The sequence below is a fragment of the Nyctereutes procyonoides genome, unplaced genomic scaffold, assembly GCF_905146905.1.
Source record: "Nyctereutes procyonoides isolate TBG_1078 unplaced genomic scaffold, NYPRO_anot_genome, whole genome shotgun sequence".
In the NCBI taxonomy this organism is placed as follows: Eukaryota; Metazoa; Chordata; class Mammalia; order Carnivora; family Canidae; genus Nyctereutes; species Nyctereutes procyonoides.
In genome coordinates, this window is record NW_026575146.1 from 23,829,891 (window position 1) to 23,849,851 (window position 19,961).

At 39.4% G+C, this 19,961-nt stretch overlaps 1 protein-coding gene across 2 annotated transcripts in view; it reads right to left on the bottom strand.

Moving 5' to 3' along the window:
- The window catches only part of ROS1 (ROS proto-oncogene 1, receptor tyrosine kinase), a 119,765-nt gene that overhangs the window by 45,657 nt on the left and 54,147 nt on the right, over positions 1–19,961 (bottom strand). Inside the window, exons 19-28 of one of the 2 annotated variants that reach the window (XM_055309559.1) lie at positions 16,710–16,924; positions 16,272–16,432; positions 15,759–15,903; positions 13,325–13,587; positions 10,820–10,883; positions 10,301–10,503; positions 8,560–8,765; positions 7,292–7,578; positions 3,686–3,862; positions 1,472–1,677 (exon numbers count right to left, since the gene is read on the bottom strand). In XM_055309559.1, the coding sequence (XP_055165534.1) occupies positions 1,472–1,677; positions 3,686–3,862; positions 7,292–7,578; positions 8,560–8,765; positions 10,301–10,503; positions 10,820–10,883; positions 13,325–13,587; positions 15,759–15,903; positions 16,272–16,432; positions 16,710–16,924 (1,927 nt within the window). Of the gene's footprint in view, positions 1–1,471; positions 1,678–3,685; positions 3,866–7,291; positions 7,579–8,559; positions 8,766–10,300; positions 10,504–10,819; positions 10,884–13,324; positions 13,588–15,758; positions 15,904–16,271; positions 16,433–16,709; positions 16,925–19,961 lie in introns of both variants that reach the window. The other variant, XM_055309560.1, reaches the window with a different exon arrangement.

Genomic DNA, 19,961 nt, shown 5'->3' on the forward strand with positions numbered 1-19,961 from the left:
AGTAAAAATACTTTCCTTAGACCAACAGTTCTCAACTTTGGTTGTATTTTGGAATCATCTGGAAAGTTTAAAAAAAAACACTTGTGCCTGGGTCCCACCTCCAGAGATTCTCAGACTACTGAGGTGAAGTGTGGGCCCAAAGATTTTTTTTTTCGGGCCCAAAGATTTTTAAAACTCCAAAGTGCAGTCAGGTTAGAGAACCATTGCCCTGGGCCCTTATTAATCAGTGTTAAGGGGATCCCTGGGTGGCGCAGCGGTTTAGCGCCTGCCTTTGGCCCAGGGCGCGATCCTGTAGACCCGGGATCGAATCCCACGTCGGGCTCCCGGTGCATGGAGCCTGCTTTTCCCTCTGCCTGTGTCTCTGCCTCTCTCTCTCTCTCTGACTATCATAAATAAATAAAAAAAATTAAAAAAAAAATCAGTGTTAAGACAGTAGGATTGACTAGCTAGCTGCAGTCACAGAAATATCCAGTGCCAGCAGCCCAATCTAAATCAGCTAAATGACTCAAGCTGTCTTCTGAAACATTGAAATGTGTAACGAAAGGTCAAAATAGACAAAATAAAGGAAGTAACAAGAATAATGTGTCCTTTTTGGAAAAGTATGTAGTGCTTCCAATAGGTGATGGTTAGTTTCACCTTTTGATTTGGTTAAATAACAAGCACAGAGCAAAACATTGGATACATATGACTCCATCACAAGGACAACGGAAATGCCAATGCCAATGAGGGAAGGAATTGTGACAATTAATGCAACATTCAAGAACTATCCAGTGAGGGTCATCTGGGTGGCTCATTGGCTAAGTATCTGCCTTTAGCTTAGGTCATGATCCCCAGGTCCAGGGATCGAGTCCCACGTCGGGCTCCCTGCATGGAGCCTGCTTCTCCCTCTGCCTGTGTCTCTGCCTCTCTCTTTCTCTCTCTGTATCGCTCATGAATAAATAAATAAAATCTTAAAAAAAAAAAATCCTGTCTCTATCACTTTCTGGGGATAATTAGATAGTCAGGGAGGTCAACAAACCCAGTTCTTCCAAGACACTCAGGAAACTGTCACTGTGGCAAGCCACCACTGATCAGAGTTAATATACTTCCTTGAACCTTCTTTCCCAGACAAGACTAGAACACCATTCACTTTGATGAATCAGCTGTGAAAGTTTGCAAAGTAGCATATTTCAGAATATAATATAGAAAATATTGTGACAATTTTTTAAAGTTTTTATTTATTTACTTGAGAGAGAGAAGGAGAGCAAAAGGGAGTGAGAGAGCACCAGCAGGGAGAGAAGGAGAGGGAGAAGCAGGCTCCCCGCTGAGCAGGGATACAAATGTGAGGCTGGATCCCAAGACCCTGGGATGGTGACCTGAGGCCAAGGCAGACACTTAACTGACTAAGCCACCCCGGTGCCCCCAAATGAGAATTTTATATCAGAAATAGGTATCTTGTGAGAAGACAAAAACCATCCAGCTCCAGTCTTACCAGCATTTTGTATTTCAGCTCAGAGCTGGTTTTCCTGCCATTAACTTCTTTGTAATAAACCAGGTATGTTGGAGTGGGAGGGGTGATGTCGCCAAGCCACGTGAGATTTGTCCTGGCAGGTGGTAATCTGATTGTGAGGCTGGTGTTAGTGGTGTTAAGTAGAGTTGGCTCTGCTGTATCTGAAGCTAGACACAGTAATGCTTTATCTAAAATAACAAGAAAAGATTAAAAATATACACATATATGTATCAAAGAGGAAGAGCAGATTTATTTAACATGAAGAATAACAACATCTTTTTTTATTTAGCTGGCAAGACAAGATTTACTGACGCATTGGAAATGTTGTTCAACAGAAATCTCACAGAGGAAGACATAGGACATGGCCAACAAGCGCATGAGAAAACGCTCCACATCACGGGCCATCAGGGAAATACAAATCAAAACCACAATGAGATCCCACCTCACACCAATGAGAATGGGGAAAATTAACAAGGCGGGAAACCACAAATGTTGGAAGGATGTGGAGAAAGGGGAACCCTCCTGCACTGTTGGTGGGAATGTGAACTGGTGCAGCCACTCTGGAAAACTGTGTGGAGGTTCCTCCAAGAGTTAAAAATGGATCTGCCCTACGACCCAGCAATTGCACTGCTGGGGATTTACCCCAAAGATACAGATGCAGTGAAACGCCAGGACATCTGCACCCCAATGTTCACAGCAGCAATGTCCACAATAGCCAAACTGTGGAAGGAGCCTCGGTGTCCATCGAAAGATGAATGGATAAAGAAGCTGTGGTCTCTGTATACAATGGAATATTCCTCAGCCATTAGAAACGACAAACACCCACCATTTGCTTCGAGGTGGATGGACCTGGAGGGTATTATGCTGAGTGAAATAAGTCAATCGGAGAAGGACAAACATCATATGGTCTCATTCATTTGGGAAATATAAAAAATAGTGAAAGGGAATAAAGGGGAAAGGAGAAAAAAATGAGTAGGAAATATCAGAAAGGGAGACAGAACATGAGAGACTCCTAACTCTGGGAAACGAACTAGGGGTGGTGGAAGGGGAGGAGGGCAGGGGGTGGGGGTGACTGGGTGACGGGCACTGAGGGGGGCACTTGATGGGATGAGCACTGGGTGTTATTCTATATGTTGGCAAATCGAACACCAATAAAAAATAAATTTATAAAAATAAAAAAAGGAAAGTTCAAGAAAGGAAGACAAGAGTTTGGTGTTTTGTTTTGTTTTTCCCATATGCATTGAAGTCCTTAAACACCTCAGGAAAAGGGAGCAAGGTAACTGGTCATTTCTCAAATTTTCCAGCAGGTGACGCTACAGTACACTGAATAATGTACGAAGTAGCAAAACCAAGTTGATCGCCCCCCCCCTTTTTTTTTACTTTGAAGAAAGTAGTGACAGCATTATTTTCATCATATTTTTAAAATTCATCCCAGTTACAAAAACTCATGCTAGCTTTAGGACTTCTATATTTAAGGATGTACGTGTATTTGTGTATGTGTTCAATTCCAAACAGATGTCGCATGGACTTACTAATCTCTTAAATTTCTCAAAGTGAAAAGTGAATTCGATAACTAGTTCTGCCATTGTGCCATACATGCATCCCTAAAAGTCACTGCATGACACAAAACCACACAATAAAATCCACAGGGTTTATGAGAGAGATAGAGGCATGACACTAAAAAACGTCACAAGTGATACATTACAACAATAAAGATAGGAACTTAATAAAAATGGTAGCACATGTACATGTGATAAGTGATTGACATACAAAATACTACAATAAATAAAGCATTTTACTTTGAAAAAGACCTGAAATTCTATGTGGTGCTTTTTGGACAAGTGGGAAGTCTAAAATGATGTAGAGCAGAAAAAAGACAGAAAGGAGAGAAATTAAAGGAATAGAGAAAAGAATAAAGACAGAGAGGATGACAAACAAGGTAACCCATGGGCTAACGTCTACCACAGCCATGTATACACATGGAGATGTATACACTTGGAGATAAATTGTGACCCCGGCCAAACAGCAATTGCAGTGCGCACCAACCCTGACAGTTTGGAGTCCCGCTGAGCATAGCCAAGGCCCCGGGGAGGCAGTGTGCAGAAGAAGACATCCCCAGACATGTCTGACCCTAACCTGGACCAACATGCTGATTCAGAGTACAATCCTATTACCTGGGGAAAAAAATCCTATTACCTGGAAAAGGCTGAAGAACTGAACTGTAAGCAAGGATACGCTTACTCCTTTGGGCCTTCATCTGGGAGAGGATGGCCCCATTGCTTTTCTTGGCTTGATAGATTTCTGTGCTGTCCTTTGTGGAGGAGATCCAGTATAGAAATTCCCCATCCACAGTTAAGCTTTCAAGTGTTTTTCCTGCTCATGAAAAACATAGAATAAACATAAAGAACAAAATACCTAACATGTGTTTTCTACTCTAAGCAACATGTGAAATCCTTTTTCGGTATTGTAACTGCTAAATTTTGAATCTTGCTGTCATTTCAAAAGACTAAGGATTTTACAGATATTTTCTCATTTGAGCTCCATCTCAAGCCAATATGGTAGATACTATTATTATTAGCCTTATTTTGTAGAAGTAGAAACAGGCTTTGAGGAGTTAAATAATCTTCGCAAGGCCACAAAGTTAGTAAAGGGCAGAACCAAGATTTACAACTTTACCTGTGTGACTCCATGTCAAACAAGGCCTATGGGGAGAGAAGTGTTACGTTATGGGCCCAGGGCTCAGCGTCTTGCTCAATATTTTTTGTCAATGATTTGGAATAAATGCAGAGTAAACATACTTACCAAATTTGCAGATAGTACATGATTCTTACCAACACTAGTATATTCAATCACTGACTTAAAACTTGAAAATATTACAACAAAATTAGGAAATGGATTGAAATTTAATAGAAATAAATGTGGCATCCTAAAACCAAGTTAAAATCAATTCTATGAATAACAAATGAAAGAAATCTGGCTTAATAATAGTTAATATGAAAAAGACTATGGGTTTTTAAAATGGCAGGCAGCCCAAAGACTCGATGCCACTTTTAGCTATAATAAAAGAAGACAGAGGGAGTCAGAGGCTCCTTGTACTAACCAGAACACAATGAGAGTACAGGGAGTCATTATGGGGGTGACATTTACAAGGATATCAAGCAGCTGGAGTGAAACCACAGGAGGGCTACTAGGGCAAAGAGAGATCTAGAAGCCACATCATGTGAGGAGGAGTTACAGAACATGAATCTTTTTTCTCCAATGGAAGTACTTAGAATGAGCTATGACGGTAGCCCCAACATATTTGAATGGCTATCATGTAGAAAATACTTGATTTATTCTTTTTTTTATAAGATTTTATTTATTTATTCATGAGAGACACAGAGAGAGAGGCAGAGACATAGGCAGAGGGAGAAGCAGGCTCCTTGTGGGGAACCTGATGCAGGACTTGATCCCAGGGATCACACTCTGAGCCGAAGACAGAGGATCGACCACTGAGCAACCCAGGCATCCCCAATTTATTCTTTATAAAATTAGAGGTCAGAACTCAGACCAATGAATGGGAAAAATGGGGAGAAAACTTTGGCTAAATAGAAGGGGGGAAATCTTTTTTTTTTTTTAAGACTTTATTTATTTACTCATGAGAGACACACACACACAGAGAGAGAAAGAGAGAGAGAAGCAGAGAGAGAAGCAGTCTCCATGCAGGGAGCTCGATGTGGGACTCGATCCTTGGTCTCCAGGATCACGACCTGGGCCGAAGGCAGGCGCTAAACCGCTGAGCCACCCAGGCATCCCTAGGGGGAGAAATCTAATATTTAGAATTGTTCCCCAAAATGTAAAAACTTCCTTATACAGAATAGATATTTTTATAAGCAGCTGTTCAAACAGAGCTGTTTTTGTAGAGGAGACTTCTTCCAATATCATGCCAGCTAAATAGTGCCAGCTAAATCTCTAGAGCCATTCAAATTTTCTAATTGTATGGTTATACTTTTCAATTATGGATTCTTGAAAGACTAACTAGTTCTACACCTATAAGATAATGGCCTACTAGATAATTCTTGTGTATCAGATGATAAAGAAAAATTATCCTGGCACTTGTTTAAATGGTAAGAAAAACTTTAGTTAAGACTATTGCAATATTGGAGTAGGGGAGAGAGAAGTCCTGAACTTTGCATACAACAAAGACAGCTGAGGATGTGGAGCAAGTAGTGAGGGGATCAGTAGAAAGAAAGCCACTAAGAGGAGACAACAAGGATAGGGAAATTCCTGCTAAACTGGCTCACTATGACTTTTGCTAACTGCAAGCCCAGAGCATCAAGGGTGGGGGATGAAGAACTTGATCCTGATTTAGCAGGATTTTTGCTAAAACTAGACTCAGCAATGACAGACACGGAAGACCAAGGTCAAGGTCTAGTTGAGAAAAGGGCTCAGAGGAGCCTAAAGTTTGATTAAGGAAAGAGTCTTTGTCACAGATTGAACAGAAATAAGTAATTCCCCTGATAAGAGAAGCTCAAGACATTATCTCTACTCTTAAGCCCATTGAAAGTATATCGGAATTATTTCTAAAAGGCTCTGGGTACCATGTCAACAAAACCATATGTGCAGATATAACACAGACACACACTTGTTTGCAATGTCAAAACTTCACTATATAGACTAGCAACGTCCAAAAGCACTTTCGGTGGTTAAAGTATTTTATATCTATGCTGCCCAATGCAGTAACCATTAGCCACTTGTGGTTTTTGATCACTTAAAATATGGTTCATGTGACTGCAGAATGTAATTTTTAATTTTATTTAATTTTAATTAATTTGAACTTAAGTCCCATGTGACTGATGGTTACTATATTGAACAGTGAGGAGTAGACTCTTAAGAATATATGACAGTAGGGGTGCCTGGGTGGCTCAGTTAGTTTAGTCTCTGACTTTTGATTTCTGCTCAGATCAGGATCTCAGGGTCATGGCTGAGTGCAGAGTCTGCTTGTCCGTCCCCCTCCCCTTCTGCCCTTCCTTCCCCCCCCTTCCCCCGTCATGCTCATTCTCTCTCTCTCTCTCTCTCTCTCTCTCTCTCTCTCTTTCTCTCTCAAATAAATAAATAAATAAATAAATAAATAAATAAATAATTTTTTAAAAAAGAATATATGGATTATTTAGAGTGCATTTTTTCCTTATTGCAGTTACTTTTACTTAGGAAACCTCCAAATCACTTTAGACATTTAAGTATTTCCTCCATAAGCATGTGCATTTCAACAAACACATCCATCAAGTATTGACCAACTCATGGTGAATGTGAAGTCAATGGGACCATCACAACAGAAGTAAAGTAGGGTGCTGGTAGGAAGATCATGGATGTTGTAGTCAGGCCCAGCTTCAAACACCAGCTCCTCCACTAATCGTGGCCCTCCGGACAAGTATCTTATTTTTGTCAGCCTCAGTTTCCTTGTCCATAAAATGAGGACACTAGCATCTACTTCATCAAAGTGCTTTAAAAATTAAATGAGCTAGTACATGCGGTAGCTTGCTTAGAATATAGTGTTAAGCTCAATACATTATAGCTCGACTATTAATTATAAAATTACAATAACAGCAAAGAAACCCACAGATCCAGAAAATTGTGTGAATGTCTATATACAATTTTCCTTGGAACAACCTGACTTGAATTCTACAGGAACATTTGGCATGGTCCAGAACAAATACCATGTGTATATTCTTTTGAATATATGTGGAATGTACACCCTTTTTAATGGGACAGGAGGGGCCACCATTAGTAATGAGCATCTGTGTACACACACGGCTGTCTTACCAAGCAGAGTAGGCACCATGATGACTTGCCAACATTGGCATCCTTCCAGATCCATGGCCCAGATCTCTTGCCCTTTGACAAAGTATATCCATGGTTTCTTTAGGTCAGAGGTGTCAATTGTCATTGTGCCACTAAACTCGAATTCAGTAACACCACAAAAACACTGTTTCCTTCCATTTGAATGGTTTGTGGGTATGGATGGAAGAATGTGACTCAAGGTCTGGTTGATAATACTATAGTAGAACATCTGAGAGCCAAAATCGGAAACTTCTGTCCAATACAGGCGACTAGAGGGGGAAAAAACAAGACCCTCCAACTTAGTGAGTAAAACATATCATTGCAAAGATTGGTTTCCAATGAGGATTAAGCATTCCTAATGATTGGAGAGAAAAATACCGCCTTTCGAGAGAACAAGTGTCCAAGTGTCCAATAACCTTCTGAGACAGAGGTGGCCACAAGCAGTCTAATTTGTAGCATTTTCCCATGATTTCTCAATAACTGTGTTTACAACAAAAGCCTTGGACTAAAATGACTTTGAGGTGCTGTATGGACTAGGTCATTAGTGGCTGTAAATGTGAAATATATTTGTACACTTTACATCAACACCCATCTCCATCCCCCTCTTCTCAAGTGTATTTCTGCTTCTTAAGACTGGTTAACCATCTAGTTTCAAGATTATGACCATGCTTATGGCACAAACAAAATATACCTTTCAGCCCAAAAAACTGCAATTCAGTTGCTGGATGGAGGCCTTAAAACTCATCTTACAAGGGCATTAATTTTTTTAATAATAAATTTATTTTTTATTGGTGTTCAATTTGCCAACATACAGTATAATACGCAGTGCTCATCCCATCAAGTGCTACAAGGGCATTAATTAAAGATGGATGAGTCCAGAATAACTTTAGCTGTGCATGACACATTGCCTGTCTATCTCTCATTCATCTCCTGCCACTGTCTCAGTCACTTTCTCATCCTTATCATCCGAGGATATTAGGAAATCCACTGATATAAAAATCTGCTTTGGTGTCCTATTGGTAATTACCCTAATTTTAGGCTAGCCAAATTGTCAGTATGAATTAAATTTACGTATTTGTGGCTGTGGGCTCATAATTCATGTGTAGAATTATTTAGCATATATTAATATAGCTAGTCAAGAGCCCTAAGCATCTTATTTTCCTATCAATGATTTCTATTATTAAGCCAAAGATATTATATTAAATGTCTCTATTTCATCACAATAGAAAAGATACTCACACTTTACATACCTTAAAAGAGGATATACAGAAAAAGAGACTATTGTTGAATTTCTATTGCAAATTTTCAACTTTCTGGGGTATTTCACCTTGTGTTCAAGATCAACATCAAATATTTGCATTCCATTTTGTGATTCTTTTCGCACAAAGTAGAGATGCCTTGAAATCCAGTCAATTGTAATAATTGTGATATCAGAAACCAGTGCATCTCGGAAAATCTTAACGATAGGTAGAAAACATAGCCAAGGAGATAATGGTCATCTTTTTTTTCAAATTTGAGGACTTTTCTGTAATCTACCATATTACTCATTTACTGCACTTTTTTGTAATCCAAAACCTCAATAACTCGAGACTATACCATTGTGACATTGGTCCTGTTCCCACATTGCATTCTTTCTCTCGGTTAATTTCAACTACCGACTTTAACTATAATTCATAGACCAGTGCTATAGGAACAGTAGCAAGATTCCTTACCAAGTTACTGATTCAAACTGACTACTCTCTGTATGAATGATCCCAGGAAATAGAATTCATCACTCCACCCCTGAGACCTTCTTTTCTCCTGCATACTGTATTTTTACGGATTTCTAACACTCACCCAAGGAGCAATCCTGACGAATATGGTTCATCCTTGACTTATTCCTATTATGGCTGCACAATGGTGAATTAGTCCCACTTTAAATGTGTCCCAATTTTGTCCTTTCCTTTCTCATCTCACTTCCTGCCTAACATTTCCTGTCTGGGTTTCTGTGATAGCCTCCTAATTGTCTGAGACTTAACCTTCTCTAGGTCGTTATTCACACCACTAGAGAGGTCTTTCTATAACATAACTTGATCATGTGAATGATCCACTAGATTTCTTTACTGGCTTGACGTTGTCTTCAGGACCGGTACTCCACACGTTAGCACAGTAAAGGAAGCCCATTGTGTTTAGGGTCCTGCCTACTTCTCCAGCTTTCCCACCTGTCCTTCACTCATCCTTCACCCTCACCTTCATCCCAAGCTCACTCTATTTATAGCCTCCTAGATGTGCTCTGGCTCTCTTGTTTCCCAGTCTTTCCACTTACTACCCCCTCAGCTTTTCCCACCCTCACCTGGCTCATCTTCTTTGCACCCAATATGTCTTTCCATTCTACCACCACCACTCTCATCTGGATGGATCACCCATATTCTGTGATACCACCACACCCTGCCCTTAGCACAGCATGATGCTGTCTTCTGTCTGTCTGCTCTACTAGCTGACAATCAACAAATGCCACCTCATGCCAGGCATTGTGCTAAATGCCCCACATAGATTATCTCATTTAATCTTCACAGGAACCATATAACAGGGTGCCACATAATCAGTAGTTAAATAATTTGCTGATGGTCACAGATCTAGTAAGTGGCGAAGTCAGAATTAAATTCTAAATTTCAGATCCCAAAGCTCACCCTTTAATCACTACATGGTACTGTCTTCCAGCTGTTAGACAAATACTAGGCTGGCTTTGTTCAAGGACTGTGATTTTTTTCCCCCTCTATCCCAGGAACTAACACAGCGCCTAAACCAAATAACTATTTAATTAATCCTGAATGACATTTGCCCAAAATCTAATCTCTGTTTATTTGTGACTAAATAATTACACCACAGCTGTCCTTTTCAACCATTCTAATCTTAATGGCTCAACCACTGACCAGTCATTTTAATTACAGGGTAGTGTGATATGCAAATCACCCACGTCCTTCCTTCCACAATATTTACAAGGTGAGATACCTCAGAAGTGGACCTATTGTGCATGTTCAGAAGGCAGAGTGAGTCTCCTTGAGCATAGTACCCCATTCCATCATCAGCTGTGTAGCCCATGGTACTGATGACTCTTTCTGCTGAAACCATCCATACAATGTGACTTTGATCCATATCTAATAAAACTACCTTGTTGTCAAAGAGAGTTATGAGGATTGGAAATTGATTAATTTCTGAAAACAAAAAAACAAAACATTTATCATATTTATAAGAAAAAAAAAGTGGTTTGGCAAAATCCCTTGATTCACTATCAGGCTAGTCCAAAATCCATGGGTCTCCCCCGGGGTTCATCTACTGCTTCAGTCTCAGTCAACACAATCCAGGCACCCTACGCTTAGGTTTATTTAAGTGTGTTTGGTGATGATTAAAAAATGACTCTTTGGCTTTAACTCCAGCTCAAAGACAGCATTCATACCCTCGAGAATACCAAGGATCAAGAATGTTTTTAAAACACCAACTGTTTTTTGCATAGGTTTAGGTATTAAATACCTGATGTTTTGGACTTTACTATATCAGAAAACGGTCCAGGGCCTTTGGATGTGAACACTCGGACCTAAAGGAAGAAAAGGATACCAAAAAAAGTTGCATTCAATGGTGTCCTCAATGATAATAATTACATTCTGGGACTGATAGATTATTGAAGCTTTCATTTCACAATTCTGATATCGATTATGGGTTTTTTTCATGTTTTTATTTAAATTCTAGTTAGTTAACATACAGTGTAATATTAGTTTCAGAAGTAGAATTTAGTGATTCATCACTTACCTGTAACACCCAGTGCTCATCACAAGTGACCTCCTTAATGCCCATCACCGGTTTAGCCCATGCCCCACCCACCTACCTTCCAGTGATCCTCAGTTTGTTCTCTGTGGGTAAGAGTCTCCTGTAGTTTTCCTCCCTCTCTTTTCTCCCCTTTCGCCTATGTTTATCTATTTTGTTCTTAAATCCCACATATGAGCAAAATCATATGGTATTTGTCTTTCTCTGCCTGAATAGTTTCAAATAGTTACTCCCATCCAAGGATAAAGCAATAAATCACTAAGAGGTAAATATTACCTCACATGCATGCTGGTGGTTTGTTTTTTACTGCTGTCATTATTTTTGTCTAAAAGAGTAGAAAGTAATGGACAGATCTCCATGCAAAAGATTTGAACTTCTAAGAAAAGTTTTTAGCTATTTTCAAAATTCAATTACGTAGACTATTTAACAGAAGCAAAACTATGCATATTCTGGTGAACTCCCACATACTATGAAATAAACAACTAAAAGCTTTAAATAACTAAATTTGGTGTATTTTTTAAAAGAGAGATTTAGAAAAGGAAAATAATAATTAAAACTTGTATTTCAGAATGAGTTTTGCATTTCAAACCACTTTTACAGATATTAACTCTTTTAATCCTCACAACTAGTAAGAGCAGAAACTGGACAAAATCATAATTAAGGTAAATAACTCATCCATAATGACACATGCAAAAACTGGCATAAAAACTAAGTCTTCTGAGGGTCATATACTTTCTTCCTACTGTGCCTCCCTGCATTCTAGTACCAAAGCTTTTCAAAGACAGTTTTTAGGGGCACCTGGGTAGCTCTCAGTTAGTTAAGCATCTGCCTTTGGCTCAGGTCATGAGTAGGGCTCCCTGCTCAGTAGAGAGTCTGCTTCTCCCTCTCCCTCTATCCCTGCCTCTGCTTGCTCTCTCTCTCTCTCTCTCTCAAATAAATAAATAATATCTTTTTTAAAAAGCCAAAATAATCCAGTTTTTAGTACATGTATTTTATTGTGTAATAAATTATTTCCATTTCCAAACCTTGCATATGTACAACAGTCTATAAAGAAAATTGGCATGCATAATGATGGACCCAAACGGTAGATCCTCAATTGCCCTCTCAATCAACAAAGCATTAGATTATTTTTATTATACTTCTAGTGTTAAATATATTTTACCATATTATAATACTACCTTCTGTATATGGTGCAGGTGTGTACCATGGTACATATACATACCAAGACATCTTCACTTTTGCACAAGACCATGTTAAATGAAACTCATGTATATCTATGTATATCACCCTGCATGGTCCTGTGGTGACTGAGATCTGTATAGACAGATACACTTAACCAGAATATTTATTTAACCAGAATACACATAATTCTTAAAAATAGGAATGCATATTATCTTTAACTTTTATGTACAACTTTTTTTGATTAGCATATGTCAATCTAATATAATAACAAAATAATCATTAAATTAGAATTTTACAAAAAGAAAATAGATCCTTAGGAAGCTCAAATCTCTAAAACACTCCCCAAAAGCATTATGTTCCCTGAAAAGAAATGGAAAATAGCTCTAAATATGTACAACATTGTCATTCTTTTTATTCTTGACTCCTAGTCTCTTTAACTTTCTCCCCTATCAGCAGCCAGACAGGAATAGATAAGGTAGACAAGAATAAAAGGTTGGCTTTTTACCATTCACGATGAGGGAGTGGAGAGACTTAGTAGTAACTCTGAGATGTCAACTACCTAGACCCTCGGCCTTTATTTCCATTGGTAGCTCCAAGTTGGGGCATCCAGAAGATTCACAGTTAGTGACATGATCTGGTGAAAAGGACTCTAGAAGTTGGACCCTAGCATACCGCTTCCTAGGCACACAGCTCTAGTAACTCACTGATACACTCAGGGACTTGGCTGTTTCTTCACAGACCAGAAGAGGGTCAAATGAGATAAGGAATATAAAAGCATCTACCATGGTACCGGGCCTGTAGTGATCATGGGAAAAAGTAATGGCCTATTCTGAATCTGAAAGCCAGAAGTTGTCAAGATGTTCTTTACCCTACCTTGTCCCACTGCCCTCCATATCCTTGCTGCCACCTTGACTTCAGTGATCACTGTGGACCTCAAATTCTTGACAAAGGGGCAGAATTCTTAACCTAGGTCTTTAGTCAACCTTCTGTTTGCACTGTTGAGGTCCCTCGTTTCCCTGTTTTCACTCATACCTGGAAGGCAACAGTGCACCCAGGACTCATGCCTTCAAGCTGAAATGACATCTCCGAGGGGGTTGTGTTGACAGCGATCCAGTCTTGGAATGTTTCATTTGTGTCTGTCTGGTTGGTTATGTGATAGAAAATTTCAGATCTTGTCAACACACCATTTTCATGCTTAGGCTTATTCCATCTAAATTCCACCACAACTTCATTCTGCTTATAGTATTTTCCACTTGGTAATACAAACATCCTGGGATTCCGTGGTGCTGATGGAACTGAAAAGCAGAGACATAGATAAGGTAGACAAGAATAAAAGGTTGCCTTTTTACCATTCACGATGAGGGAGTGGAAAAACTTAGTAGTAAATACTTCTCGTTCCAGACTATTGAAGTGTGTCTATCTTGTTCTTTAAGATCTTCAGAAAAGAATATTCCATGGATTTCTTCAGGAGCCTATCCTGATATTTCAGCAAATCTTTCTTATCTTCAACCCAAATCCCTCTTGCCAGCACTTAGGTACATCTTTCTCATCTGTGCCCTGTGGCTGGTTCTCCTTTTAAAATACATTTACTCTCATCCTGACAGGTGAATTAGCTGGTGGTGGAAATGGCAGTCACAGGAAGGAAGGCAGGAATTCAGTCCAGCCTTCAGCCAGTTCAGGATGTAACATCCGGCATATCATGGATCCAGGCACTCTCACCTTGAATCCTCTCCAGCAGCAGGGAGCACCCCAAGAGTATGGTTTGGGGTTACCATTTATCCTAGAGCCAAACCAGTAATGGAGTCTCTCCCAGTCCTTCAGTGAATTTATCTTCCTCTTAATCAAGAGAAATTCCTCTGCCTGGTGTCTGTCATTTCATCCTTTCTTTGGAGTCTTCTACGAGGTCCCCTTCCACTCTCCACTGCAATCACATCGCTTCTCAATGTCCAACACTCATGTCACTATCACTATCTCTCCAGGCCTGCTCACACTGTGCTCACATGGGATACTTTTTCTTGGGTCATTCCTCAGAGCCCAGTTAGAATTCCTCACACCTCCCACCACAGGCCCTAGGTGGCCATACCAGTCCATGGGCCCTGTGATCTCCTAAGAGCACTGGGGCTGCTTGATATAGATGAAGATTTCCATCTTATCTACTCGTTCTATACCATTGCAACTCAGTTCCCACAGTCTCATTTCTATTATTGTTGGAAGCCTGTGTATATTATCTCTACTGTTCTATGAGCTCCATCAGAAAAGGCACCTGTTCTTACTCCTTGTTAAATCCCCTCAAATCTGGTATAGAACTGACACAACGTAAATGCTTAATAAATATTGGTCAGTTTGAACAATTTCCTGACTATATTGTAAATTTCCTGAAGGCAAAGGCCTTTCTTCCTTTTTTTTTTTTATTGCCCCCAACATCCAGTCAAGTGCTGATGACCCTAGCCCCCCGTGCATCCCCTGACAGATGCAGGCAAAGCCATTTCCACAGAAGAATCCGACCAAAGCTGATATCCCAAGACAATCTCAAAGAGAGCATACCTGGATCCAAATGCTAACTGCTCCAGAACCTGCCCAGGTTCCACTATGTTCCTGTCATGAGACTCATGGATAAATATTGTTGAAAGAATCTTAATAGTTAAAAAAAAAACGCAATTATGCCCATTGAGCTCTTATCGCCTGCCAGGTCCTGTGCTAATAAGCTTGTATTAAATAAATCAATATGATACTGTCATTGACCACCATTGGCAGAAATGACCGAATGGGGATTTGAACAAACTACACTGAAAAGTCTAGATGAAGTCCCAGCCCTGCCACTTACCAGCTATGCAACATCAGGCTTCTGCTTTCTCGTTTGCATAATTGAAATTATAACACCTGTCCTACCTCAGCAGGGGGAGGGCCAAATGAAAGGATGAAATGATGTTTCTGACACATGATAGGTATGCAATAAATGTTTAATAAAAAAGTGATACATATAAATGTGCCTTGCACATTTTATAGTGGTATGCATCTAAAAATACGACTAGTACCCTTTTAAAATACATTCCAAAGAGCAACATTAAATTTAGACATCAGCCATTCACCTACAGAAGATTCTGAGCTACCATCCGTGAGAACCTCTCCCGATAAGCCTGCCTTCCATGAAACAGTCTCTGCTGTTATATTCCCATTTCCCCTATCAAGTGTTTCACAAATTTCCTGAAACAGGTTTCTGCATCAGATATATTATGATAATCAAGTGAAACAGTCTCTAAGAAATCTTTGAAATATGCTTTTGGAATAAATTATGCAGATTTATTTTAATGATGTTATTCTAATCCCTGAGAAGTCATTGAAAGAGTATTGAATCTAAATATATCTACAAAACTGAAAGGTGCCTTTTTAAATTATTAGCTATTTATCCTAGATCATGGAAAGTGAGGTTCTGCCTTTTTTTAAAAAGAAATTTTGACCTGTGTACCTGTTTCAGGTGCTCGAAGTGAGAGAGATGTTTTGGGGCCCTTTCCCCAGTACGTATAAGGAGTGACAGAGAGGTTATATAAGGCATAGGGCTCCAGCCCTTCCACGGTAAATACAGGTAAAAGCTGTTGTTCACTGGCCAGGAACTAAAATATAAGAACAAAACATTATTTTCCTAGTAAGTGTATCATAACATCCTTTATCTCCGAGCTTTGGTGCACATGTAAAGTCAAAATTTGCAATTTGGGAAACACTAATGTTGGTAAATTCCATGTGGCTTCACAAAGACGAGTTAAAATGTATCTAACACACCAGCTGTTACCACTAACCACAAAATGGGAGGAGATTGGCCATACGCAGGGTTCTCAGGAAAAATCTCGATAACCAAATGTTATGGGAACAACAAAGGAGTCAGACGTGCTTGGCAAAAGGAAGGGAGCACCAATCAGTGCGGGCAGGGCTGATACAGATGGAACAGTCTGAGAAATGGAAGCTACTAGAACCAACACTATACCTTAGAATGAGAGCTGAATTCCACACTGTAGAAGATCACACCCCAATCCACTGCTGGGGGAGCATTCCACAGGATTTGAAAACTTGAAGCATTCCCTTCAATCCTAAATGAAGACTCTGGAACAGAATCTGGGATAACCTTGGGAGTAACAGAAAAGTTGCCTATAGGATGAAAGAAAGAATAGAAGGAGAAAGAATTTAGGATTCTCAATCATCATGGAAAACATAGAAATTAATAGAAATTAATTCCCCCAAACAAAATTCCCCTTTCCTTTAATATATCCTGAAAATTTTATTAAGTTGACTGCAAGCAAACCAATGGAAACTGCTAAGGCCTTTTTTCTTTTTTCAAAACAGAATTCTTAAGAAAAAACCCTAACCTAAACATTTATTTAACAAGTCTGAAGGAGAGAGGGTAAGCAGGAATAAAATCTTGTACCTGGCAGAGGCTTGAGGGACGTCTGAATAATCGTAAACTGATTGAATTTGGCTGGTTCCAAAATGGAGACACTGGCTCTCTGACCTATTTCCTGAGCTGTGATAATCCTAAAGCCATTGATCCAGAAGAGCCGACCACTATAGTACATCACTGTATTCTGGGAAATTTCAGAAGTACTCCAGGCTGCAAATTCTGTGATGTTGGTCTCCCCAGTACTGTGAAAACATGACACCAATTACCCTGTGTACCTAAAGTGGGGGAGGGGCTGGAACATTCCAGTCCTGGAGAGCGCATATGTTTGTGAGGGTGTTTTTGTTTCCAAAAACAAAACGAAAATCCTTTTAGTTCCATAGAACGTTGCCTTCTAACATTTTTGTTAAAGTATACCTAAAGCAAATTTTCTAGGACTTCTCTTATTAATGTGATATTGCAATGGCAAGAGGATTACACAGATTTTAGCAAATGCTTTTGATTCTTGGTAATACCTTACATTCCCACTGGTTTCTCCTCATTGAGGTGTGCCTCCCTTTTTAAAAATTTGTTATTTATTTATTTGTTTGTTTATTTGAGAGAGAAAGCACAAGTGAGGGAGAGGGAGAAGCAGGCTTCCCACCGAGCAGAGCGCCCAATGCGGGGCTGGATGCAGGACTCCATCTCAGGACCCAGGAATCATGACCCAGCAGAAGGCAGACGCATAATCCACTGAGCCACCCAGGTGCCCCGCCATGCCTCCCTCCTACTTATTTGCCATTCACTATTCTAGCCTGTTTGGTCCTTCACTTTATACTATTCACAACCGTTGCCCCAATGATACTTATTAACCTCTTCAGCTTATTCAAAATGCTGCTTTTCTGACTGGGGGATTCAAGTTAACAGACTATTACTAAAACTGATTTTACAGGGTTTTTTTTCTCAATGACTGAATTTTACAATGATTTTTATTTTAAAAATCTTTTTGGTGGTTTCTAAAGTTACTCCATTTGCCTAGTACTCAATAAAGAAAAACTACCTCAATGATGTTCAGCCTTTTGAAGCAGAGGCTTGACTTTTTTCTAATGATTTCTCTAAATCCTTTTGGGGTGTTGACATTCCCCTCTATAGAAAAGTATAAAGTATGAAGTATAGCATTTGAACTCAAACACCTAACAGTTTTGATTTCAGAATATCACAATACCTGCTTGACGAAATTGAAACTAAGAGGACCATAACTGGAAGTGGGGAACTAAATAAAGTATATTCACAGTGACTGTTCTCATCATTCTTTTTCTAGTAAAATAATTTACGCATACCTACGCAGTTCTGAGGACAGCATCTGGTTTGTCTTTTGGACTTTCGCCCACTTGTCTAATTTTACACCTTGTTATTTCTACTTCTCATTAGAACTTTCCAGCAACGTTGTGAAATATATAAAACCAAATCCCAAATGGCAGGAACCTCACCAAGCAGGAGGCTAGCCCTTCTGGACTACCCGCAGAGCTGCTGCAGCCTGTATGTACCCTTTGAACATGTTTGTGTGAGTTTTGCTCACTGGGTTGTTTGTTTCAACAATCCCAAAATAGTCCTCAGGACAGAGGATTTCCCCACGGGGTGAGACTGGATATCCCTCAGTAGCTACTGGCTTGGATTGCCTCTCAATTCCAGACTCCTCCTCTGTAAAAATTTCCTGGGCTAACCAGAAAATTCTTGACCTCCAGTGTTCACGGCACAACTTCAGTAAAACCTCATTGCAGGAGGTCAGTATGGGGCTTCCTTCCATGTAGGATTTCAAACCCTTCGGTCCTCAGCAATAAGTGAAGCTGCATTTAAATCAAAGCTCAACCAAAAAGTCATAAAAAGACAAAACTCTCCCATAAAGTGGGAACTATGTATAGATGACAGCTGAGGTTACTGCATTGACGGTTCATTCATTCACTCATTCATTCAGCAGATGTTCTGTGCCTAGTTCTGCATTAGTCACTAGGAATGCAGTGATAAATAAGACAAGTATATCCCTGCCCTCACAGAATACACAGGCTAGAAGAAAAGGCAGCCTGGCAGAAAACGAGCAAACAACACCCCTGAACTACACTGTAAAAAGATAAGTAGAGTGGGTTCCTTAACAAGGAGACCTACTGGGGTCTGGCCAGAAAAAGTATCCCCTAGGGAACAATGTTTAAAGTGAGCCATGCAGATGGAATACCAGCTAACCAAGGGAACTGAGTCTGGAACATTCCAGGCAGAGGGAAGAGCAAGGGCAGAGGCTCCCCTGGAGTAACATAATCAGTCCTGACATAACTAAATACAGATGAACTTATGATAGGTGCACCTTCTTCAACTTCCAAGTCAGATATGTTATCCTTATAAATGATTCAATCCTTTATAAACTAAAGGGAATGGATGAACATAGGAGAGGGAAGAGCCATTTCAGGAGTAGCTCTGCTACAGCCATCGAGTTCAGACTATGCCAAGTTGCAGCAAACAGGTCATTTCATATTTACTATAAGCAAGAGCTACACTGACCAACGTAGTAGCCACAAGCCACATGTGACTACTGAGCCCTTGAATATGATTGAGGAACTGATTTTTTTCATATTATTTAAATTTAAGTTAAATATTAAAACTAATGTTTGACTCATATTATGAATCATATGTATCATTTACTAGAAAAAGTATAAGTATTTTGGAAAAATGTAGGCATATAAGCCAACTTTATCAGCTGTAAATTTTCCAAAATCTCAACACAGATCAAGTATTTCCTATGAAAACAATGTACAAACTGAGATATGCTATATATGTAAAATACCCTCTGGATACACAAGAACTAATATGAATTAATAATTCACCTGTATCTTTTTACTCTTTTCAATAAGGCAACTAGGAAATCTATAATTACATATGTAGTTCACATTATATCTGTATTAGTGCTGATCTAGATTAAGGAAAAGGAAATTAACAAATAGAAGAAAGAATGTAGGCTATATATAAGAAAACAGTCTCTGTTTGTCAGATGCTCTGGAATCCCTATCTTTGTGTACAATTTTTATTTCCTGATATGATAAAAAAGGAAGACTTACTTGGAGGGCAAAAGTGTCTGTCCATTGTGTAACCTTACCAAGCACTGCTGCACTCCATTGTGAATGCATACAAGAAAACATTATTAACCTTGAGATGAGGAAGTGTGTTTTTAAAGGAGAAACTTCCTTTCTCTATCTATTCATTCTAATGATATCAATTCTCTGGATGCTTGAGGAGCTGGGCTCTCAAAGAATGTTA